The sequence below is a fragment of the Phymastichus coffea genome, unplaced genomic scaffold (genome assembly GCF_024137745.1).
Source record: "Phymastichus coffea isolate CEN01 unplaced genomic scaffold, Cenicafe_Pcof_1.1 PCOF00016, whole genome shotgun sequence".
NCBI lineage: Eukaryota > Metazoa > Arthropoda > Insecta > Hymenoptera > Eulophidae > Phymastichus > Phymastichus coffea.
Genome location: NW_026706827.1, coordinates 3,956,564 through 3,983,788, shown reverse-complemented (window position 1 = coordinate 3,983,788; position 27,225 = coordinate 3,956,564). Strand labels below are relative to the sequence as shown.

The window sequence follows — 27,225 nt, the reverse complement described above, 5'->3', positions numbered from 1 at the left end:
ATTTTAATTGTTTAAAAAAATTATAAATTGTTTATTTATTGATAACTTAATGAGTAATTAGTTATCAAAGTGTCAAATTCTTGCTTTTCTGTTTCAATACGTCGAGATTGTAATCGTATGCTCGGACAATAACAATATCATTGTTTATTGCAAAATAACTAACAATGTTAACTTGTAGATTAGATTTGACTAACAAATATCGATTTGAGAGTTATATCAACATGAAATTCAGAATCAGCGCATCAAATTTAACTAAGAAATACTTTTGTTCGTTTAAAAAACTTTATAATTGCCGTTTTTCTGTTGTAAACAATAAATTTTCCCACTGTCGTGACGTCACGCTCCTTATATGGTAATGTTTTCGCAGAGTTGCCCTAACACATTTGCATATACGTGTGAAAAGCGCCTACGCTCAATTACCGCTTTTCTCTAATTGTCTTGTGTGTGACGGGTTGCCGTTTTGCAGAGGAAAATAGGAGACAAATCAGACTGGACCGTTACACATACTTGCTTGAAATGTTAGATGACGATAGTAAGCTTCAATTAAAAAGTATCTGCAATACGAGGTCTGTCTCAAAAGTATTCTGACCTACTTTCATAGCTTTGCTCGTAGAAACTCAGGCGACTTCTGGAGGGTACAAACGTCACCAATAACTCCTAACCTTCTTGTCAGTAGCCACGAAACGCCTTAGTTCCCGCGCAACGTGTATTTGTTTATAACTTTTATGCTTTCGTAGGAATTCGTTTATTCTTAAAAATGATAAAACGGACCAAACATTGAATTTGCATAACATTTTTCTTTGATCTGAATAAAAGTTGTGCGAAAACTATTGAAATATTGCAAAAGACCTTCAACAATCTTCGTAGTGGAAGCTTCCGTCCGAGGCTCGGCTGAAAAAAGTCCGTGAAAGTTGAAGCAATATCAAGTCAATGTTAATCGATTTTTCTCAATTACACAGTCCTACAATAATACCTTAATTTTTTGCACAAGCAAACCATATATGTTTTCCCAAAGAATTTTTGGCGCTGAAACCAAATCCGGCCTCAGAATTGCTCCAGCACGTTAGGATTTGGAGATATCTTAATTTAAAAGTGTGAAAATAGCGATTTTTACCTATATTAGAGGTTATGTAGCACCACGACATTATCTACACGTAAAAAACTACAAACGACATATTAAACAAGCAGTCTAGTCCTTTTAAATGCCGTTGAGTTTGCTTAGTTTGCTTATTTTTTCTTTGAGATATTAAATTTCAAAGTTTTTCATTTCATGAATATTGTACCTTTCAGAACATATACCTTTGAACGTTTCGACGTCGACTTTTGTGTCAAGCGTCTTCAATCAATTACAGTTCTACAACAAAATTAAGACATATACCATGGACAGGCTAACCCAACTTCAACCTAAATTACGTCATGCCCACGAACCCTTGCAGCCCTTATAAACCACCCCTACCTGAGGAGGGATATATCAGAGACAGTGTCAATGAGATATTCATTTTTTTACAGAAAAGCAGTTGATTAAACTCGCTCTACCAAGGGTTAGGTGGGTTAGTTTGCTTGGGGGTAGGTAGAGGGGGTTTCTGAGGGTTGTAGGGTTTTTTGAGGATAGAGTACATCAAGGAAACAACAGGTAAGCCTATCTGGTTGAGATTTTACGTTTCTCATAGAAAAGCAATTGATTAATCTCGTTCTACCGAGCGTTAGGTAGGTTAGCCTGCTTGGGGGTTGGTAGGGCGGTTTATGAGGGTTGTAAGGGTATCTGGAGATAGAGTACGTCAAGGAGAAAACAGATAAGCCTATCTGTGGTTGAGATTTTAGGTTCCTCATAGAAAAGCAGTCGATTAAACTCGCTCTACCCAGATTTATCGTAGGTAGGTTAGCCTGTTTAAGGGTTAGCAGGGGTGGTTTTTAAGGGTTGTAAGGATTTGTGGGAATGATATAATTTAGATTAAAGTTAGGTTAGCCTGTCTATGGTATATATCTTAATTTTCTTGCAGAACAGTAGTTCATTGAAGTCGTTTGACATAAAATTTGCCGTCGAAACTTTGAAAGCTGTGTGTTCTGAGAGGTACAATATTTATGAAATCGAAAAACTTTAAAATACAATATCTTAAAGAAAAAATAAGCTATTTTAGCAAACTCAACGGCATTTGAAAGAGCTAGGCTGCTACTTTAAGATGTCTTTTATAGTTTTTTGTGTATAGAGAATGTCGTAGTGCTACATAATCTCAAATATAAGCAAAAATCGCTATTTTTGCACTTTTAGGTTAGGATATCTCAATATCCTGACGTGTTGGAGAAATTCTGAGGCCGGATTCGGTTTCAGTGCCAAAAATTCTTCGGGGAACCATGTATGGTTTGCTTGTGCAAAAATCTTGTCGGACTGTGTTATAAGGGCGTTGTGCACCACAAATGTGCTCTCACAGGCCAGACAATCAACAAAGAATGCTACTTTGAAGTTTTGAAAAGATTGCGTGATACAATCAGGAGAAAACTACCACAACTTTGAGAAACTGGTGACTAGCTTCTTCATTACGACAATACTCCAATACACACATCAAACCTTGTGCAGCAGTATTTATTGAAACACAGTGTTACGTAGCTCCACCAGCCTCCACACAGTCCCGATATAGCTACCTACGACTTTTGGCTGTTTTCTTGATTCTAAATAATGCTTAAGGGACATCGATTGTTACTGTTAAAACTAATGCGACGAATGCACTAAAGGCGATTTCAAAGTCTGACTATCAAGAGTACTTTAATAAGTGGAAACATCGATATGAACGCCATATTCAATTAAATGAGGACTATTCTAAAGGATGCCACCCCCGGATGGTGAAGATTAAATCAAGCGTCGAGAAATCGAGGTAGTTCAGACACTTTTGAGACAGACCTCGTATACCATCATGGTTTTGGTATTACTTCACATTAACAGAAAGACTTATAAATTATAATTATCATACCAGTGGATACAGTGAAATTCAAATATACACCTGTATTTACCCTAGTGGGTTAAGTCAAGAACTGTAGATTGTCATAAAAATTTTCAGACGGTCTGAAAAACTGACTATACATGCGAATTGACAGTTTTATAAGTGTAAGCGCGAAATTCTTTGCAGTAGTTAGTTGTATCTTGGCGATTGCCAAGGTTGATTGCATGTAATATTAAACGGGTTATTATTATCATGACATATTTTCATAAATAATATGGATACAATATTAACAACAGAGAGTAAGCAATCATATACATACTAACGCTCTTGAGATAGTATACGAATCGGTAACAATGTCATACATTTATGTAAGTTGTAACAGGCTGCCGTTTAGTCTATAATCTCTTGAACGTACCTTTATAACGACTAGACGACGCCTAGTTATCTATGTGCTCGAAGCACATCAACCTACCTTGTCTTGGAGTGCGCCTGCGCAGAGTCTCTTCGGTACTCCGAGTTGGGTTCCCCCAACTCACCGCTTGGCGGCGCTGTCGCCCTTACTTAGTAGCGCTCGCGCGGCCGCTGCTGGAAACTAAGTTGACGATTCCAGTCTACCGGTATCCGCGTGATCCGTGCTACGCTACCGGCGAATTCGAATGAAATGTAAACACTAGCGACCTCCGGACAAAGGAAAGACAAAATAACGACTACTTGATTTAACAATGACGATTGACTAATTTATTCAATAAAATCAAATACACGGGGGATCTGCCGAGAGTCTTGCGCACGCTTGCGCGAATGACAATACACGCCGTATGGGAGAGAGAGAGAGAAAACCGCGATCACCGCGAACTAACCGCTCGCACGCAACAATTAATTTCCTCGCGCACGCTGCGCGGGATCGCACGCTATTAACAATAATAAAAAGGGGGAGGTGCACCTACCGCGAGAACGATGAGGATACGGTGGCGAACCGTATCCGAACAACAAACTGCTGAAACGCCGCTTCGCTGCTCGCCGCACCGCCGCGATTACTGTTACTGCTGTTGTTGTTGCTGCTGACGCTGCTACCGCTGTTGCTGCTATTGCTGCTGCTGCTATTACTGCTGACTATTACTGCTGCTGCTGCACCCAGCACCACACCAAAGTTCGCACTGTTCGCCTTAGCACCACCACACGAAAACTTAAACGGCTCGGGAAACTAAGGTTAGCTGCACGATACAGGCGGACTGAGTGACACAGTCATACTGCCTGTTGAACGCTCCCCTCCCGGTCATTGCCCCTACGCGCCCTCTCTCTCTCGCGAACCGATCGCGGCTTTTCTTGCTCAGCCGCTCGATAACCTCGCGCGAGTCGAACGATTTTCGGTAATCGTTGCAAAGTACTTCATTTATTTCCTTTTACGTGCATTAGCTTCTGTTGATTCGTATACTACGAGGGTAGGTCAATAAGTTCTCAGAAAATCCAATAAATGGCGCTTAAAGCATCCTAACTTATATTACACCAGCAAGCGTCACTATTAAATAGAGTACTGTCGAAGTTCCAGCTAGATCAATCGAGTAGTTTCGTTTTTATCGTCGATCAAAGTGAACAACTTTTGTTTCTTGTTAACAATGGAAAAAAGTGAGTTCCTAGCGGTGATAAAACATTTCTATTTAAAAGGCCTTACACAGAAAGAAATCAAAGCTGAGTTAGATGCAGTTCATGGTGTATCTGCCCCTGTGTTTGCAACTTTTGGATTTGGGTAAATGAATTTAAACGTGGCCGTACATCGACTGCAGATGAACATCGTTCTTCAGTCAGGCCGTCCTGTAGACGTGAGCACTCCGAAAATGATCAATAAAATCCACAACATGGTGTTGACTGACCGAAGAATAAAATTGCACAAAATAGTTGAGGCCACAGAGGTTTCAAGAGGTACAATCATTTCGATTTTGCATGAGAAATTGGACATGAGAAAAATTTCGGCAAGATGGTTGCCGCGTTTATTCTCAGTCGAGAACAGACGCAGTTGAGTGGGGGCCGCTGAGGCTCTCTTGGTGCGCATCTACTGTTATTCAGACGACTTTCTACGTCGATTCATAACTTTAGACGAAACCTCTACACTCCTGAGACAAAGGAACAGTCAAAACAGTGGATTGTAAAAGGTTAACCAGCTCCAAAGTAGGTTAAATCAGTGAAATCGAGCGGTAAAGTTATGGCCACTGTTTTTTTTTTGAAATGCACGTGGAATTGTCTTCGTCGACTATTTAGAAAAAGGACAAACAATCACCGGAGAATATTATGCGTCGTTGTTGGACCGGTTAAGCGAGAAAATAAAGGAAAAACGTTCTCATTTGAACAAAAAAAATTCTGTTTCGTCAAGATAATGCACAAGTACACACTTGCTTAGTTTCAATGGCTAACATTAAGGAATTGAAGTTCGAATTAGTAGATCATCCATTGTATTCATCACATTTGGCCCCTAGTGATTTTTTTTTATTCCTTAATCTAAAAAAGTGGCCTGCTGGACAACGATTCATCTCGAATGAGGAGGTCATAACACAAACAAATAGTTATTTTGAGGACCTTCCAAAATTATTTTTTTCTGATGACTTAAAAAAACTTGAAAGACGCCTGGAAAAGTGTATCGAAGTAAAAGGAGGTCATGTTGAAAAATAAAAGAATCTACCAAAAAAAGTTGTTTTTCTCTTTTTCTAAGGACTTATTGATCCACCCTCGTATCTCAAGAGCGTTAGTATGTACATGATTGCATACTCTCTGTTGTTACTATCGTATCCATGTTGTTTACAAAAATATGTTATGATAGTATTAATAACTAGTCGTGTAATTAATTTAACCTGTCTAATATTACATGCAATCAACCTTGGCAATATCAAGATACAAATAACTACTGCAAAGAATTTTTCGCTTACACTCAGAAAACTGTCAATTCGCATGTATAGTCAATTTTTCAGACAGTCTGAAAATTGTTATGACAATCTACAGTTCTTAATTCAACCTACTAGGGTAAATACAGGTATATATTTGAATTTCACTATACCCAATGGTGTGGTAGTTATAAATTATGTAAAATTTATATTTATAAGTCTTTCATGCGAGAAGAAATTGCAAATAGTAACGCGCTATTCAGCGGGATCGCCTTGGATATTGTGTATATTGAAGACCCAATGCTGGTCTTAGCAAATAATTAGAATTATAATAAAAGATAAAATGTATATCATCAGCAATTTGCTATTTGTTTTCCGTCTCCCGTAAATCGAACATTTGGTACATTGTCCTACTTTACAGCTAGAGTCAGATCCACGCCGCCTTTACGAGCAATCGCCCGTGGCATGATTGCAGTAAATTGTGCTATCGAAGAATGAATATTCTCCTGCTCAAACTACATGCTAGGTTACTGGGAATTCTCGAAGCTTACGAATATCATCATCATAAAATATTTAAGTTAGTACTGAGGTCGTTGAATAACGGCGTTAGGGAGTTCGCTTGCTTACTGTCATTAGACATCGTCACTGAAGTTTCACACAACTCCATCGTAAGTGTTTTTTGTTGTTTTTATTAACATAAAAATAGAAAAAGTTGTATCCCGCTTCAGAAGTATATTGTTCATGTTAGCTAGAAAAAAGTTAGGTTGTCCACGTTCATGATAAAATGCCTATGGACCAGACTTTCTTGATTAATTTAGTAAGGATAAAACTATTCGGACTCCTCATTCCCTAGATGGAATAACCGCAGTTTTAGAACCGGCAAAGCTGATTTGTGTATGTGTGTGCGATAATTAACATATTTACGTAAAAAGGCGGCATAGCTCCAATAGTTAACGAAATAGGATCAAAAAGAGATTAACTACCCTACATTTTTAAAAAAGAAATATCTCATAAGTTCAGAAGCTCATGTTTCAATAGTTTGAAAATTAAAATCTATTTTAGACTTTTAAGATAGAATGAGTTAATGTTTGAAGACTAAAGAATCAAAAAGAAACAAAATGTAAACACAATTGTAAGACTTATCCGTTTAAATATGTCACAGAACATATTTTCAAGATAAAAAAAATAAAAAATCAATATGAATAATGATAAGATTAATTACAATGAAATCAGCCATATTTTTGCATTATTAACTAAATATTTGAAAATTAAGTATAAAAATTTATCATTAATCCTAAAATAAGTGAAGTCGAAGAGCACATATTTAGAAAAGTAGAAAAGTTATTCATGTAAGATAATAAAATATCGTTCATTACATAGTATAAATGATTTACGATATTTAATATAAAGTTAACGTAGTCTTATTAATATACAGGTAACTAAAAACAAAACATGGAAAGATATAGCTGGCCTTCTAGGTATTGGTGCAAGTAGTAGTGCAGCATACACCTTAAGAAAACATTATACCAAGCATTTACTTGCATACGAGTGCCATTTTGACCGCGGGGGTGTTGATCCACAACCAATAATAAATCAAGTGGAAGCCGGTTCAAAAAAAAAAGGAACCAAAGGAACAGCATCTGTGCCTTCTCCTGGTAAGATTCATTATAATAATGTTATAATTTATTTTGGCATTCTAAATGTATACTTCCATGATAAAACTGAATAATAACTTTTTTCAAATTATAAATATCTGTTCGAAAATTGATCAACCTGAAATATGCAAAACATTTGATTAGATAAAATGTTATTAGGCAGAGTCTACTTTATACAGAAGTTTTGATTTACAAATATTTTTTACGATAGTTTTAATTTAGTTATTTTAAGTATATTTAGTTTTTTGTTAGTTACATAGAGCCTTTATTTTTGGGATATTGGATTATTGTTTCTTTATTTATCCTTTATGCTGTAACGCTATCACAAATGTAAATTTGTAATATATTACAATAATAAGAGTCGCACTGGATGAAATAGTGCAATATTATTTTCAAATATAAAGTCAGAATTTGACGTGCAATTTTATTAAGTATTACAACTTACCAAGATCAATAATCTCGGCCAAAATACTTAGAAATTGGCATTGTTAGCTCGCTGCCTCGAAGTTAAAATTCCTCAATAGCAGCGAGACAAAGAGTACATGAATTTCAGTACTAACTTATCATTTTCATCATTGAGTTTGAGAATTTGGCTCCCACGTATGCAGCTGCACTGGATTCTCACTTAATCACTCTCTTAATACTAAGACTGATTCTGTTATTTTGTCTTAGCGAGAGTCGTTGCTTGAAAAAGGAAATTATTTCTCGCGGTTGATTTGACGAAATGGAGAGCTAAATAATTAGTCTATTAGCCGGTGAAGTTTATTGTCGCGCCAATGAGCGACTTCGGTTTTCATTGATGGGCTGTTGGGGAGCCCCTGTAAATTTTCTGAGCGACTTCTTGAGCACGAAAAAAAAGAGTAGATGCGGAGATCAGATCAAAAAGCGCAGACACGTTGCAAAAGTTACAAATAGGTTTTTCGTGACTATAACAAAACGTATTTGTAATAAAAAATAAGTGAAGAAAATAATCTTTCTAAATCCAAACAAGTTTCAATCACTCCGCTAATCCCTCTCAACCTGTGTGGTGGCGTGGCTAAGAGTGGTGCTTCAAGTATGTTTTATATTGACGGAGACACAGACAAAGTGGAGAAGAGTGCCCTGTCATTAGAGAAAGGTTATACGTTTTCTATCCAATATATATATTTTAATAATATAGCGAAAAGCTGCTGAGCAAAACTCGAGACGTAACATTGTTAATTAGAACAAAGAGAATTTAAATAATAGATAGAGTTAATTTAAGAATTCGCAATTTTTTTTTGCAATTTAAAATCGATTAATGAATAACAATCGTTTTTACTAATTGTATTAGTATGTATATCCTAATCGCCATCTTACAACGTAACTTTCATTGTTTAAATAAATTAATAATATTTTCTTTATTGATATCTTTGTTTAATAACTGGTTTTGAATACGTAAAATTCTTACTCATCTTCCTTAAATCAGTATTTACGCTTTGTTACATTCATCTTTGTGTTACAATTATGTATTGCACAATTATTTGTAAATTAAGTTCCGATAGTATTGATTAATACACATAGAAAGTTTATAATTGGAATTTATCTATCAAAATTAATTTAGAACGTATTTTTGTTCGTTAAAAAAGATTACAGTTATAAATTTAGCATAGTAAACAATAATTTTCGTCTAGATGTGATGTCACTCTACATGAGGTAATAAATTTGATCAGTTACTCTCACCCAATTAAGCCTATACGTGAAGTAACACGTTATTCTAAACAGCGCTTTGTTCTATTTTCGAAAGTACAGCGGGTTGTCGTGACATAGTTCTTATCTATTCGGACCGGCTTGATAAAGACTAAGACCGGGTTTCAGTTGTTTTTGGTTATTTCATACAGCCCATAACATTGAATTGATCGATTTTGTTCAAAGTAAATATACTTATTGTATATGTATAATTACACACACACACACACATACACACACGCTAGTGGAAAAAATTAAAGGATCAAAAGAAAATTTCAAATTTTTTGACGCTTTTTAACTGGCTGTATTTCCCTTGAAAATGGTCGTACTGGAATTTAAAACAGAGCGTTTTCAAGTTTGAAGTTTCTAGTTTTGAGATCTCATAATCAAAAAATTTTTCAAGCAGCATGGTCTGCTCAATCCTCATGAATACCAAAAAAAATTATTCTATGAAATTTTTTCAGTTTTTTTTTAGTCTACGAACTCGGAAAAAATTTTTCTAACTCAACCACTATATGGATCGGATAACTTGTTTATTCAGCTTTAATTTGCATTTTTGAGAAGTTCAATACCACTACCTCTTGCTGAGATATCGAACTTTGAATGGAAAAGGATCTTTTTGTCTTTAACCATCAATATCTTAGCAACCGCTGATTGCACAAAAAAATTAAGGTAGGTTTTGAAATCTTGAATAAATTTCCCAAAAAACTAAACTACTGTTTTTGAAAAAAAAATTTTTTTTTTTATTCTTTACATTAATTTGCAAAATCAAGAAAAAAAGGGTATTTGGTGGCTTTTGGGATAATCAAGCGCAAAGTTGGAACTATCGAGAAAACCAGAAATGTTAAGCGTGTCTTTTACAGTTCAATGTGCCCATAAAAACCCCACAAAGTTTTAATGCAATCGATCAAGCCGTTTTTTTGTTTTATTCAATCGAATTTTTGAAAAAAATTAAACGATCGCAATTTTAACTTTAAATGATCATAACTTCGAAAAAAAGGCAAAAAAATTTTTTTTTTTAATTTTGAAACATTTTTTTTTAATGACTCCAAAAAATTTTGAACAAAAACTACCGCCGGCATCAGCATTACGCGAAGCGTACCACATGGAGGTTGCCCGGTCGGATTTACGCTTCATGTGTGTGTTTTTTTAGGAGAAATGAGACCCGGCGGCTCGTCAGTTCCTCCGTAGTTAATGACTCCAAACTCATTCTCATAAGAATATGTGTGTGTGTGATGAGGAAAAAAAATTTTTCAAAAAAAGCATTTCAATTCTCTTAATAACGGGTATTGCCACCCCTGTTCTGAATAACGGCTGCCAAGCGTTCAGTCATATTAATGCAGCGGGCAATTTGGGGTTGCGGAATGGTGTTCCAAATTTGCAGAAGTGCACGCTCTAATGCGGCAAAGTTGTACAAATTTTTGATACTCTCTGCGCAAACGACGACTCATTATGTCCCAAACATGCTCGATGGGGTTGAGGTCTGGACTCATTGGTGGGTGCCGCAGCAATGCGATGTCATGTCGTTCTAAAAAGCGTCTGGTGATGTTGGCTATATGTGGACGTGCGTTATCTTGCATTAGAATAAATGTCCTCTGATGTTGTCGTCTGCGCAGTACAATCGGTCTCAAAATTTAGCCAATGTAGCGCTATGCTGTTAAGTTTTCGTGTACAATCAGCAGAGGTGTTCTACAATTTCGTGAAACGCCGCCCCAGACCATGACTGATCCACCACCGTAGGCAACAATCGGACGAACAAAATTCTGGCGAAAACGTTCTCCACGACGATGCCAAACAAGGGAACGTCGGTCGCTCCCATGAAGGATGAACTGGGATTCGTCAGTGAATAAAACATTTCCCCATTGTCTTAATGTCCAAGCTCGATGTGCATTAGCATATGCTAAGCGTGCTCGGCGATGTCTCGCTGTCAAAAGGGGTACACGATTAGGATGTCGTGCATTTAACCCAATTTCGCGAAGACGGTTGATTACTGTTCGGGAACAAATGTTTCGCACTTGATGCTGCTGTCGATGTCTTTGTCGTTGTTGTACCCGATTTGGGAAATATCTTCGCAAATAGTCGTGACACGATGGCGACCTTGTCCAAGGCGACGATTGTATTGGTTCGTCTCCCGGTATCGCGCATACGTTCGAGATACAACGGATTGACTAACACCCATCTGGATAGTAATATCACGTTGACTGTAACCTTCTTCAAGCAGGGTGATCAAACGAGAAACCTCCGGTTCTGATAAATACCGTCTAACCATGATCGAAAATCAAAATGAATTTTTGATTTTTGCAAATTTATGAATTTTTTTTTTGTAGTGCAAAAGGAGTGGCTTTGAAAAAAAATCTGTTTTTTTTTAGCGTTCTAAGAGATCACGAAAATTAATGATAAGCAATTTCTGAATAGCGTGTAGATCGAGTTCGAAATTCGATTGGGTATATCAACTTTATTTAAAATTTAATTAAAATTTTAATTCAGTTGAAGTTTACAAATCAGGAAAATCATGAAATGTAATAACAGGATCGCGTTAAAAAGGGCAAAGATTATGATCATTTATGATCGTAAATCCGACCAGGCAACCTTCATGTGGTACGCTTCGCGTAATGCTGATGCCGGCGGTAGTTTTTGTTCAAAATTTTTTGGAGTCATTAAAAAAAAAGTTTCAAAATTAAAATAAAAAATTTTTTTTTGCCTTTTTTTCAAAGTTATGATCATTTAAAGTCAAAATTGTGATCCTTTAATTTTTTTCCAAAATTCGATTGAATAAAACAAAAAAACGGCTTGATCGATTGCATTGAAACTTTGTGGGGTATTTGTGGGCATATTGAACTGTAATAACTTCATAGTAATAACTTCAGTTCTACTAAATATTTTAATAAAGCTAACACTTTGTTCATGTATTGAAGAGTACTGTAATTTTTTTCATATAAATTAATTGTATATTAAAGTTTTGGTTTGCAAGATTAAGTTAAAAAAATTTTGCAATAATCAAAAGATAGGCAGCGTGTGAATGATCTGATTGTTAAAAGACTCATGCCACCATGGCATTGGTTTCATACTATGAATGTTCAACAAGACTATAATAATCAGATTTTTCTGTCCGTGCAATCACCTCTTTTACTTTCAACCAAATAATTAAAACTTCTATAAAGAATCTTAGATTTTTAAAGATTACTTTTGAAATTTTTTTAAACATTTCTTTACTGATATATATTTCAACCAAAACCTACACAAATACGCACAAACATATAACTTCTTGGCTCTCAGAAACTGCCAAATAATTCAGCGAAAACGATTTTGGAGCTAACATTATTAAGTTAGGTAATTGGCATAGATGCCGGAGATGCTGACAGCCGTATGCAATGCTGTCAGTTTCTGTTGGAGCAAATTAGAGCGGATCCAGGATATATGGATAAGATACTGTGGACTGATGAGTCGAGTTATGGATGGATTGAAATGTTCAACCATAACAACTAGCATTATTGGGATTGTGAAAATCCTTTAGTAATCTAAAAAGGTAAATAATGCATACCTTAAAGTAAATGATTTTTCCAAAATTAAAAAAAATTTGTTATTGAGATTTTAAAATAATGTAATATTTAAATAGATAAAAAAATTCGACATAATTTTAAAAGTTTTGATAATATTGGTTATTGAGTTATGAGATTTTCAAACCATATCGAAAATTATAAAAATCTACATAATTTACAAAAAACTTTGATTCTTTAGGTTATTGATTTATAAAATTGAGTGATTAAGAGTTTAAAATAATATAATATTGGATTTTGTGCGTTAATGGATTAATTTTCTCTATTTTATTACTTTTAGCCTCCTTAAATACAATTGAACTAAGTGTGTAGTTTATTAATTTAAGAACATTTTAATGTTTCAAGGTATATAAGTTAGATAAGTAACAACGGACCAATACCACGGCCTCCGCGATCATCTGATTGTACTCCCCTCGACTATTTCTGTTTCAGAACATCACTATTATATATTTTATAATGCTTTAAATTTTTGAAGTTCAATAATAAAAATTACAGTTTAATTGAGAGGAAGTAAAATCATAAATACTAACCTTGATTTTTCGGTAGCACCATTTCATTCGTGAAAACGACCAAATTTTCGAGATCCATTTTATCATCTATAAAAAAATTGTTTCAGCGTCATGCATATTATGCGTTCAAAATGAATCAAGTGAGAATATGCCTGTGTAGGTATGTGATGTGTATGTGTGTGCATCAGTATATTAATGGTTATCTTACACCGAAAAAAGAATACATGTGTTGCGAATGACAAGCGCGTAGCCAAGATCCATGCATATGGTAAAACTTGAGTCACATCTGTCCGTCATAAATCTAGACACACCGATATGTCCAAGAAATTTTGAACCGCTCAGTCTTTTTTATCTTTTGTTTAATTAGCTTCTGTTTAGGGACACAGATGATTCAGATGCAGACAACGAGAGGCAGTGCGGAGCAGCTCCTCATATAACCGGCCAGATGTATAGGCCTACGTTTTTTATAAACGCGTATAGGTAACGTGGAATGTGTGCGATGTATGGGTTATAAGAGAGGTACTCTGTGGCGGCGGACGAATGGAAGCAGTGTGAGAGTGGAAAATGTAAGTTATGTTGTGAGGACGGTCTATTGTTGGCGATTTCCGCCCTCCATATTACGGTCAATCGGCACCACTCCTCTACGGCTTTACTTGTCTGACGTATATAGCTACTATCAGGCAAATCCAAGACCGTACGCCACAGCTCGGGTAAGCGCAAGTGCCATGCGTGAGAGAAAGAGAGAGAAGGAGAGGATGGACGACGATGAAACCCAAGGAAAATGACCGAAGTCGAGCAAAGATGAAAAATTGGCTCACGCCGTTAGATCCTACAGGCCCCGCCCTTGATTATAGCGACGGAGCGTCAATAGATATCCACGAGAGATCCGAACGGAAAAAAAACGACAAACCGAATTCAGAACTCAACGAGTTAGGTACCCTTTTGTTAATCAGTGTGTGATAGTTTTATTTGATTGTATTTTTTCTTTGGTTTGTATTTGAAATTAAATTATGTTATATATTTGTGACAGGGCTGATAGCGATGTTCGCTAACCCTGTGCGCGGCACTCTCCTCGCACGGATGTAGCGGCCGAGCATGGCTATGGTTAACATAGCATTCATGCGCTCCTGTCGTTGCAGGGCCTGGAGAGGGGAGAGCGCGGCTGGTGGAGAAGATGGCGCGAGAAGGAGCGAGAGCGCGAAGAGCGTGAGAGAGAGCGAGAGAGGAAGAGGAATGGGCGAGAACGCGGAAAGCGCGGCTCGCGCCGCGAGAATTAGGAGAGCGGGAGAGATTGAGGACTGTTGGAGAGTGACCGTACGCTAATGAGGTCACGGCGTGAGAGAAGCTAGATGACGCGCTAAGAGAGAGAAACCCCAGGACGAGAGAAAGTCTTTGTGTGGCGAGTCTCCGGCTGCTGTTTGAGCAGCCCCCCCCCCCCCGGCGATCATCATCAGACGATCGAGGAGCCGATCCCAGCCGCCAGCTACCAACCAGCCGCCGCTGGTGATCCGACGAGCCCTACTGCCGGCTGGACTACGATTCCGCCGACGCCGGCTCTCCACCAGCGAGCCGCGGGAAGAGCTACCCGGTGGGTTTGTTTCTGCTTGATTTCGCGGATCTCTCTCTCACGTACCAGCTCTCGCCCGGTACAACGCCGCGAATTGAATTGTCGCGGTTGATAGTCGAGCGAATCCGATCCTATGTATTCTAGACTCATCGCGTATGATAGTTGAGCGACTACGCTCCTATTCGCCGCCTACTGTCGCGTTCTGTAGATTGAGCGAACGCACTCACCATTGTACTTGTAAAATCGTAGATGCAATTTCCGTTGGCGTAAATAAAGGGATCGCCTCTTGTATTTATTCCGACTCCTTCTATTCACCTTTCCCGTCATCGCGGTGGATTCATGCCCGTGGAAGTCAGCGCCGGCTTCCTTCACCGAAGTAGGACCCTTTAATAAATCGCAGGGGGCATAGCAGTGGCGTATTTGGCTGTGTCTTTGAGAATATATATACCCCCCATCCTTTGCATATTAATTAAACCTGTTACAATTAAACCGTATATTGTTACTTACGCACTCATCCTCAATGACATACTTATTGTATCTACATTCAGTAACCTTTACGTACCAAGACGCAGAACGTATAGCGCGCCAACCGTGGCGTGCTCAGAGTCCTACTTAGAAGATAGACAGGTTTTAATTTAGAACCTAAGTTGTTTCTTGAATGTAAAAATGATAGCGCGAGTTTTTCGGTGTAAAAAAGTTTATAAATAATATAAAAAATTTTAAATTATAAAAAAAATAATATACAAAGTTGTAAATAACATTAAAAATATTCACCTATATTCGCTATCATTTCCGCCACGAACCACTTTTTACCGAATTTTGCTTGAATTCGCTTTCCCACACGTCTCGAATTCGTCGACCGCACCACACTAAACTCTTACACTTTTTCATAAAACCAAACAGTACTCTGCAACTTGGTTATAAAAAGAAACCAGTTGCTGACAGATTTATTTGTTTTGGATTTTTGTTTTTCGTTGCGAATTTTGTAAAATATTATCAAAATTAAATTCTTTTTTTTAATGTGCGTCATTATCTAATGTACACATTGAACGTATAAAAAAAGTAATAGGGAATAATGTTAACTATTTATTTAATTTTAAAAATATCGGGTCACATTCGTTCATTACATTCGACAAAAAAAAAAAGTTTGCAGGAAAATTTAAAACTGAAATAGCTTTCAACGAGACATTTGTTCGTTAATAATCAAGAAAAAATCATTGAAAAAGAGCGTTTACGCACGGTGGTCGGGAAGACCGAAAAAGTTCGTCTACGTTGCCAACGAAATCCGAGTCCACAGTTGTCTTTGTTTTTACTAAAATAATCAAGAAATCATCGTCCGGAAATCGGATCTGCTCCTTCTTTCGAGTTATTGACGAAAAATGAGATAATAGGTCAGAATTTAGTTTTTCGCGTGTGTGCATCCGTTTAGAATGAATTTAAAGTTGCAATTTGCTGGTGGGTGTGAGCAATAAAATTTCAAACATTCGGTTATACCATGACACCGTAGAAAAGGTTAGGTGGTTTGAAAAATAAGAATTTTCTTATAAGTCTTATCCCTCATGTTCATTATATTTTCAACAATAAATAAATATTTCAATTTAATAACTAGCATTCGGAAACGTACAAAGATAAATATATATATATATTCATAACAAATTCACAATCTGAAATACTTAATATCAACATTTTTACATAACGGAATAAATCAATAATGGTTTCTTCTAAACGTGAAATGATGAAAATTGCACTGTAGCCGCTTTCAATTTCTCCGAGAAGGAAGGGTTGCTGATTAAATTTATCTTATATTTTTCCCAAAAGCTGAGGAACTCTCGATGAATTGATTCACCGGCTTGCTCTGACCACTTGCCAAGACCTTCAGAATTTTTCAATATCTGCATAGTTTGCTTAACATGATCTAAAATGACATGTATTTTTAGTGTAACGGATACTTCAGTAGCAAGCACAGCCTTTCGCAGCTCGTTGATTATTCTATCTAACTCATTCATTGAACCTTTTCTTTTAGTAGAAAAGCACGAATGTACTAGTTTATTCATAGCTTTAAATGCAAACACGAATGGCACGATAGCCAATACACCAACATCTTTATATATTTCAGCATCATATAGAGCATCAGCTTCCTTCAATAACTTTCGGCATGCGTTTCCTTCAAAGATTTCTCCGTGATAACTTTTTGAAACGAGTTTTAATTTGATAGGCCACAAGATTGCTTTTTCACGACCTAGGAGAGGAACTAAGCCATTCCAGAAAAGGTGATTGACAAAGCCTTGTAATAAGTGTAATTCTGGAATGTAACATTTTTCTAATACGCAAACATTACTATCTTCGTTGAAAATTGGTTCGTTTATGACATTGTGTGATTCTTTGGCCTTTTTCTTATCCTTGCCTCCAAATACATACTTTTCGTAGTCTTCTTTCAAATTCCCGTAAGTTTTCAATGAATTTTCTGCACTGCTACTCGATTTCTGACTGCTCTCGATTTCAGATGTTTTATGGAAATTCCGTAAATCTGGTAAATTGATTGAACAGTAAGGGCACGGAAATGTAGAAGTGGCAGTTTGTTGGCCATTAATGATTAATAGAAGCTTGAAGTCAGAAACAAATTTAAAAGAAATTTCATTTAGTTTCACTAAGTCAAAAAGAAATTGTACATTATTATATGTTTCTTTTATATCTGGAACAATACAAAGCATAATCAATTTTTTAACGCTTGTTAGTTTGAATTCTGATGACTTATTATGGGAATCCAATTTTCTTCTTTTCATCGGTATTTCATCAATACAATCTTCATCAGACGAACTTTCGTCCGACTTATATTGCGATGTACAATTTACGGAAGTGGGAATGATACTCATGCATACTTTGAAAAAACCTTGCCCACCGTCAGCCATCACTTTAACAGTATAATAACCAATTACTTCACGTCTTTCTATAATTTCTTTCAACAAGTCACTGGCATTAGCCCAAACCACCGGCCTCTTTTCTTTATTTCCACCTGTTGTTTCAAATTCATATATACCTGTTTGATAAAATTGGTCTAACAAATGAGTTCTTTCTTTCACATGCTCTTCATACTTGATGGGAACAGACTTTCTGCCTGCATTTTACGTATGAAAGAACTCATTTTTCTCATATGATTATTTGAAACTGCAGTGTCTACATGAAATGAATCGAGATCTTCAGTTGAGAATATTATTTCATCACTGGAAATTTTTTGTTTTAAATAAACTGTTTTTTTACGACCTTCAGTACTCAGAGTTATAGAATCACTTTCACTTTGCTTGGCAGATAGTTCTTGCAGAATTGTAGAAGTTACGCGTTCTTTTTGTGTATCGGGCAGTTGATCCACTAATTCCATTACATTCCGCCTAACAGCATAGTCTCGTGAGTCGCATACGTGTTTAACACCTTTACCTACTTTTTGCGAACATCTCTTACATAATCTAATCACATTTTCATTATTTACATTTACATGAGGTTTATTCGAACTCTTTTGTGTTTGATCTGCTTTTGGAGCTGAAGAGGTATATAGTCCATTTGATTCATCTATAGAATTATTCAAATCTCGTTTTTGTCCAAAAACAAACTCTGTTTTGGAATGGCTCGTGGATCGAGCTGTCAAACAAATATAGCAGTTACAGATCAGTGAAATCACCGATCGAGTCGCTTTTGGTAATACTATGTTAGCATAATTTGGAATTTTTTGAATTGGTCTTCTGTTATTACCATTTTTATGTTCGGAAAGCGTTCTTCGACATGTCGAGCAAATACTTAAGGGATATCTTTCATCAGATAAGTTGTATGTTTTATCAACCAAATCTTTAATAAGTCCATAAGTACGTTCTGTGATTTTAAAATGAATTAGTTTCTGTTTGCCCACAATGACTTTTTGTCCACACGGACCACACACTTTATAACGGTTTTCTTCATGGCTACATTTAGTATACGCGTGCTTCGGCATTTTCACAATAAGTACTAACTACACATTAGACACTACACTGCACAGCACACTCTTGAATCACGAAAAATTATTAGTTTATATCGCTAAATTTTATTTGACTAAAATATTTTACGAGCGGAAATAGACCGCACCCGCTCGGTAACCGGCGATACACTGATATTAATAAGTCAGTCGTATCGTTATAATATAACTTTCCTCGGAACCAAAGGTAAACATAAACACCAAGGTTTATATATCGATATCGACTACAATGATGGAAATGTGTAGCGCAGTTATTCTGCATATTCTTTCCGCACACGAGAACTATTGATGTAGATGAAAGTTTCATTTTATTAACAATTAACAAAATTGAAATACTATATCGGTTTTTGATTCCTAAAATATAAGATTACATTTATAATAAAATACAGATATTTGAACTATTGTTTAATTGTTGCTTATATTGGTTAAGCAATTCCATAAATTTGCAAGATTATGATACATAATTAATATTATAATGAATAATAATGAACATATTTAAAACGAATACGCAAAATTTTAAATAATTTATTACGTTACAGTTTTATTTGCTTATTAAGGGTAGTCTATTGCTCACACCCACCAGCAAATTGCAACTTTAAATTCATTCTAAACGGATGCACACACGCGAAAAAAAAATTCTGACCTATTATCTCATTTTTCGTCAATAACTCGAAAGAAGGAGCAGATCCGATTTCCGGACGATGATTTCTTGATTATTTTAGTAAAAACAAAGACAACTGTGGACTCGGATTTCGTTGGCAACGTAGACGAACTTTTTCGGTCTTCCCGACCACCGTGTACGCAATATCCGCGCACTGACGACAACAACGAAGTGATCCTTACGTGGCTGTCAGCATACCATGATGCCGCGTATGAGACCGTACGTTTGTGATAGAAACGCTCTATTGCAGTGATTATTTATTGAATCAATCTAAAACTGGACAGAAATTTTCCTTGATTATCAGTGAACAAATATCTCTGAAAATTATTCCAGTCTTCAACTTCCCTGCACACATTTCATCGTTGAGTGTACTAAAAGCATGTGGCTTGAAATAGTTTACTTAGAATTAAATAAATAATCAACATTATTCCGCAATGATTTTTGTATCGATTTGACATGTACGCCAAATCATTACACGCATTAAAAAAAAGAAATTATCGATTCAGATAACATTTGACGATGGTAAAGCGAGTTGTTTGAGAAAAAAAGTATTCTTTACTCGTAAACTTGACAAATTACTACAAAATGAAAGCTGTAAAAAGGCTAGCAATTATCATTTCGAGTATAATGGCAAATTTTATATTTAATTTTTTTAGATTTTCAAAATTTGAAAATACATTATCGATGCACAACATATAAGCATCCGAAATCAATATAGATTCGCATTGTAATTCTTTGGCATGGGAATCTCATAACACGCATAAAAGTTGAGCACCGATTTTATTCAGCTGTGGCGCGCACATACTTCTAAAGCCACACGCTGATTGGTCGATCTTTGAAGATAATTACGGAATTCTCGAAGAAAAACAATTATTGCTTCTTGAATAACTTTTCTTTACGAATCCGGCAATACCAATTTCCTTTACTGTTTTTGCATTACCATATATATATATATATATATATATATATATATATACACACACACACACACAAGATATTCAAAAAGTAACAAAACGCCCCAAAAATTTGCCTATAAAACTATTATTTTAAAAAGGTTAAGGTATGGGTAACTTTTCACGAGAAACCGCTTGGTGACCTTGAATTTGACCTTTTGCGTGTTCTTCAATGATATTTCAAGGAAAGAGCGAGAAATTTTACATTAAAAAATGTATTTAAGTTATAAACCATAGGATCATTGGATCATGTGGATCCAATCTTCTAGTTTTGAGAAGGGCAATCGAGAGAGTAGAAAATTTTACGTTTAAAATTCTACTCAAGTTATTGGGTCATTTGACCATTGGATTAGAGGGTCATTAAGCGGGAAATCATAGGATCATCAAGTGATTGTTACAGATTTTAAACGAAAAATTTTACTTTTCATATTATACTGAGTTTTGGGTCAACGAAGACCTTCAAGATTAGCTAATGGTTTTTAGATTGAATCCAAGTATAGGCTGGGTACACATGACCTTCAAGGTTTTACATTTAGCATTACCCAGGAACAACGACGTAGACGTAGTGAAATCTGTTCCCTTTGGAGTGCTTAATTTACGTGAGCCCCCTTTCCTCTTACGTTCCGGATGCTAGATTTACCCCTCTTTTTCGTATTTGATGACTTGGATTAATCAGTACAGCATTTTATTTCAAATGCTCGAATTGTTGTCCATTTACCGTTTGACAATAGGCTAAGCGATGATAAAAAACAACAACAGTATTTTGAATCATTTGAATGGGTATAAGGGCTGATTCATCTACGATCCTTAGTTGTAATTCATCTAAATCTCGGGGTTTCGTTTTGAATTCCCTATCCTTCAGATAACCCCAATAAAAGTAATCTAGAGGTGTCAAGTCAGGTGATCTAGCTGGTCATTTAATTGTGTTCTATCCAGTTCTATCCAGTGATCAAAGAATACCACATCTAAGTAAGCGCGATCGTCTCTTGCATAGTGAGCTGGTACACCGTCCGGCTAAAACCATACACAACACACACAAGGAAGGTTCTCTTTTTCTTCTAAAAATATACACAGTTTTCCGAGATATTTTAATCTAAAAGTGCGAAAAACATGCTTTTTAGCATTTTTCAAGGTTATGTGACATAGCGAATAAATTTTTTTCGAAAACCGAATATATTACCTAAAACTAAAATCGTTACCTTTCAAAACATTTCTTTTAGATTTCAACAATAATCATTTTACGATAAATTATCATTAATTGACAATTACCGTCTCAACTCATTTCTTACACCATGATATCACTGAACAAATGATTAGGCAATAAACCATACCATAATTTTGTTTTTGAGGATGCTAAATCCGTATTAATCATCAATATTTGGCGAAGGCTGCTCATTGATTGTATTTTCTAACCTCAAATTATTTCTTACCTCCCTTATCTTTATTAAAGTTCTCAGTTATTGTATCTTATAAGCTGTAGTATCTAATAAGCGATTAAAGTGCAGATTATTCGTATACATAATAACAAAGTAACCACGCATCCAATACTTGAAGAACACTAAGAGCTGTTAACCTCAAATCCTCAAGCAGCTTAATCTTGAAGTTTTAACCTTAATAACGCTCAGGGTTGCGATCCTTTAATCTCAGATAGGGTAACCCCGGAATCTGTGACCTCAAAAGCGATCCAATTATCCTAGTCTACAGACTTCAAATTCACGATATCCAGTTATTTTTTATATATCCATTACAAAGAAGGGTCCCCAAGTGTACCTCATTAATTTTGATGATATTATAATTGTAATATGTTATAGTACTCAAGATAATATTAAAAACGTATTTTCTTTTAAATGCTAACTCGCTCATTTTAGGAGTGATTCTCACCCCTACAGTTCATCCCTAAAAGTTTTTTTTAATATCTCAAAAACTATTTGGAGTTTTTGAATAAAATCAATGTCAAAAAAGTTCTTAGACGCTTCTTCAGATATAGCTTTTATACCGAACGGTTGCAACCCCCATTTTTTTCAGAGGTAGTTGTGCATTTTTCTTATTATTTTATATACAAAGTTTATTAAATCTGCTAGTCTTGAGTAGAAATTGCACTGATAATGAGGAAATAAAAATTAAATTTGACGCGTTTCAGGAATTTTTCAAGAAAAGATATTTTAAGGTGTGTTTTACTTCTACAAACCACTCCTGCCAAACCTTAAGGAGGCTAATCAACTTAACGTTGGGAAAATCGAGTTTAGTCGCTTATTTCCTTAAAATAATTAAATTTTGCACTACAAGCCAACTAACCGACCTAATCTTATACCCTTTATCTCCTAAAAACCACCCCTATCAAACCACAAGCAGGCTAACCCACCTAACCCTGGGCACTACGAGAGTAGTCCTTTATTTTTTTTATGCAAAAATTTAATTTCACACTACAAGCTAGCTCACCCACCTAACCATTAACTCCAAATCCACGAATTAGAAACCCACAACTCTCAAACCCGCAAATCCTAAACCCACAAACATTAAACCAACTAATTCTGAAACCAACCAATCCAAAAAACAACGAAATCCAAAGTCACAAATCCATATACTTGGGCTATAATGATTGATTTTTAGGATATAAAGGTCTGAAAGCGTTTTCCATTCAATTAGTTTAATTTAATTTTTTTCATTAATTAATTAATTTAATTTTACAATAAAATTACACCTTTAGTTAATAATGACATTTAATGCTATTGTAAAAATTTGATATGTTAATGTTATACTTTGAAAAAAAAATTTTAAGAATGAATCCATTTTACATTTTTAGGAAAACTTTAATTTTTCTAAAAATATAATATACGTTATTTATCAATTGTAAGTAACATTTCAATTTTGTTAATATTATTAATTTTCAAAATGCGATTTTCAATTTTCAGTTTTCAAATTATGAAATTTCAACATGTTATATAATTATTGTAACGGGGTGGATTAGCTAGTACAATAGGAATGAATTAATGCACAAACTCCCACGATGCAGAGCTAACCGCCGCTCCGTTAAACACTTATGAATATACGTACGTATATTCGCCTTTATGTTTGATACTTTTGTTTCAGTGTCTTCTTTCTAGATTCTCTTCTCTCACTTCTAGCCTTGCAAGATGAGCGCATGAGTCTGAATAAACTTGGCTAATACCTAAGTTCTTTCTCTCATTGTGATTAACTGAGCAAGACTGTTCCTTCCTTATAATTCGAGCTCGGCTTATAGAACATCTCATTTGAAGCCAAATGTGATGTTCGTATCACTTATAAATAATAATAATTCGAACTCTCGTATCTAGCTAATGAGTAAGAATTTTTTTCTAATAATTTTACTTTATTTGTCAATAAAATAAATAGATAAATCAAATGTACTCTAATAATAATAAATAAATCAAATATATATATAAATAAGTACAATGTTTCAGGGAAAGTCAGACAATGCCCTAGTTTCTTATGGTGCGAATTATCCCATAAGCAGAGCTAAAGTCTTTCTTGGATAGGATATAATTCGGCCCAAGTTTCTTATAGCGCGAGATGTTCTATAAGTCGAGCTCGAATTATAAAGAAGGAACAGTCATGCTCAGTTAATTACAATGAGAGAAAGAACTTAGGTAGCCAAGTTTATTTAGACTCATGCGGTCGCCTTGCAAGGCTAGAAGTGAATGCTAGCCTGTGCAAAGGTGGGCCTATTTATACACAGATTTTCCCGCTTATTTTTGCAGGAGAGATGTCATCGATCATTCGAGGGACATTCGCGAATTTTGAGTAATGAGTTTTTTTAATTTACAAGTAAATAATCATTAATATTAAGCTTTTAACATATGTAAACTTTACAAAATTTGTTATTTGTTGATTTTATACAATATACAATTATCGCAAATAGTGTCGTCAAAAGTTATTAACTAATAAAGTTAATTAACGTGATATTATAATATTTACAATAAAAAATTATTAAATTTTTATATAACTTTATAAATGATTAAATTTGGAAGTATTTTCTAAAAATAAATATTTAAATTAGTTAATAACATTTGAATTATAACTAATTTTTCATATTTGTAACGGTTTTTCCTAATCTTATAATGCAATTATTAGATTAATTATCTAAGATTCCTAAATCATAAAGCTATCATTATCAAGTATAAAATTAATACTTTCGTTTTATATACAGCTTATTGTTTAAATAAATTATTAATTGTTTATTTACTAATAACAGTTATTACTCAGCTGTTATTAATGAAACCAATTCTTACTCATGTTTTATACTTATTCATTTTGCATATGGATTATTTACATTTTTTTAATATTTCATAATGTTAGCGTAATAAATAAATCAACTTTGCATATTAAAATTCATTATTATTTCATTATTAAATGCAATTTGTGTTATTATATTCTGAATCTACGTACTTAAATTTATATAATAAATACTTTGTTATATTAAAATTATCTCTAATTAACATATTTTTCTTAATATCCAAAATCATTATATCTATATCTATTACTTTGTGACGTCACGCTATTTATTTTGATTTGACTCTTATATGAATACAATCGAGTAAACAGTGACGTAGCGCCGCTTAATGTATTGATTTGAATAAACAGATAGATACGTTAGACTAGTTGCAGTAATTCAGTGATTTATTAAATAGCTCATAAATAGGACCGTTACAACAGAGTTGAACTCACCTTAAGTCATCTGACTTATGACACTCGATCTATCTTAGGTGTGAGTGACCTAATGCTTATTCCACCTAATCCCCTAGATGAAATCGGTTTAAAATTTAATCCGTAATAGATCCGTTAAACTAATAAGAAACGAAATAACGTAATGCGGCGAATAAAATCAATAATGTTTAATTCAAATAAACTACAGTCTTTTACGGGCCGAAAAACTAACGCACGCAAATAGAATTTACAATTATTAGCAATAATACGGGAAGAGAGAGAGAGAGAGAATTCGAAACTTTGCAGCGAAAATTAACGCTCGGTGCGAATACAAAAAATACCAGTCGTGGTAGACAAAGTACTCTCGTTAGTATTTTGTCGCGCAATAAAAGGGAGGTGCACCTACCCTGCGGTGCAATTACGGTGATCAGCCGTAATTGTTGAAGAAAATTAAAGGTGCTCCTCAGATAAGCTGCGCTGTCTTGCTCGCGAACAATTGTTGCTCCAACAAATTCTGCTGCTCGCTTTATTTGCTACTGCTGTGATGCTTCTGCTTCTAATCACTCGTGCACGTCCAAAATCCCAGAAGACTTTTTATTGTCAAAAACAGTGAAACGCAGTGCAAAACTATTTTGGCGGTATTACACAAGTAACAGCTGAGGCTTAACTGAAAATTTTTAAACTCTCGCGCGCCCTCTCTCTTTCTTAGTCGTTCGCTCTAGCATCACGAGTGTACCGAATCGCGAACGGATCAATTAATCGAATCGACTACCGTTGCATTATATAATTTCAAAATATAATTTTAAAATATTTACAATTTTTATAAGCCACTACATATGTTTATTATTATCAGATTAAACGTTATCTGCTGTTTATATTGTACGCCTAGGTCAAGGCTAATTGAAGGTCATACCTTTCATTATTTTTGTTGAAAAATTTATAAAGGTAGTGTAACATAAATTCAATTATGTAATATTATGTTATTGAAGTTAATGTAATATTAATTTTTGGTAAATTATTGTATATTCTGAAACCTAATTCTATAAATGAATTACATATCATCCTAATTCTTCATTTTATGTTTTACTTTTCCTTGTTTTTCCTTTTACTATTTCTTTTTATTGCCTTCGTAAATAATTTTAATAATCGAATATTAGATTAAAATTGCAAATTGTACATGAAAATGCGTACTATAATTTAAAATTGTTATAATTTTGTTCGAATGATAGAAAATAATTAGAAAAAATGTTCTTTAATTGACCTTGACCGAGACTGAATAAGGGCAAACAGACCACGGATTTAGATTCGACGACACAAAAAACATACAATTACCGTGATTCATCCAGTTACAAATAAATGTCTAATTAAAATGTAGGTATTAATAAGATATTTCTGATTTGACCTTCAAGTAAACTTGAAAATTGAGGTTGATCTTGAGCACAATACCATATTCCTATGTGAAATTTGACGCTGAATCAATTTCCGGTCTTAAAAAAATATAACATTTGAATTGGACAAGACATTTTCAAATTTCAGAAAATTTTTAGAAGCATCTCAAGTTTCAGTCCCCGTATTGAGTCCGTCATTTTTAATTTTTACATAAGGCCACATGGCGCTGTAAACTAGAGGAGAAAAGGAACATTTTAAGCTGTCGTGTGATTTTTTTGGATATCACCAATTTTGGAAAGGGTGAGGGGTCCGGTCGACAGAGATTAACCTATATATATGCTAATGGGGCTACGTCCCCTGCTCGCTACGCTTGCCAACGCCCTATTAATCCCTGTATTTAAAAACCTTATAAAAATACAGAATGCAAACTGTAACGGGGGATTTCGTTCGGGGTGCTAACAAAAACCTCACCCGTTAAAGAAAAGATATTCCTCGCGTTGCGAGGCTAACCGCAAGGTTGGGCAGGTTCTGTCATGGGCGACAGGAGAGGAAAACCAAAGGGAATTCGAAAAGAAAAGTTTCAGCCAATTGTCGCAAGATCTACAGTTTTATTCCTTTTTACCGCGTTCAATTTTACAATGATAACGCTATGGCCGAGAGATTTCGCGCTCGCGATGAGGGAGAGAAAGACGCGCGCTGTCTGATTTTGATATTCGGTCGCACGCACATACATCTATT

The 27,225-nt window shown here is 35.1% G+C and overlaps 1 protein-coding gene across 6 annotated transcripts in view; it reads left to right on the top strand.

Moving 5' to 3' along the window:
* LOC131675125 (trithorax group protein osa) overlaps window positions 1–27,225 on the top strand; it is a 1,031,961-nt gene that overhangs the window by 631,397 nt on the left and 373,339 nt on the right. For all 6 annotated transcript variants that reach the window (XM_058953975.1, XM_058953976.1, XM_058953974.1 and 3 more), the window contains one exon: window positions 7,242–7,461. In XM_058953975.1, coding sequence (XP_058809958.1) covers window positions 7,242–7,461 — 220 coding nt within the window. The remainder of the gene's footprint in view (window positions 1–7,241; window positions 7,462–27,225) is intronic.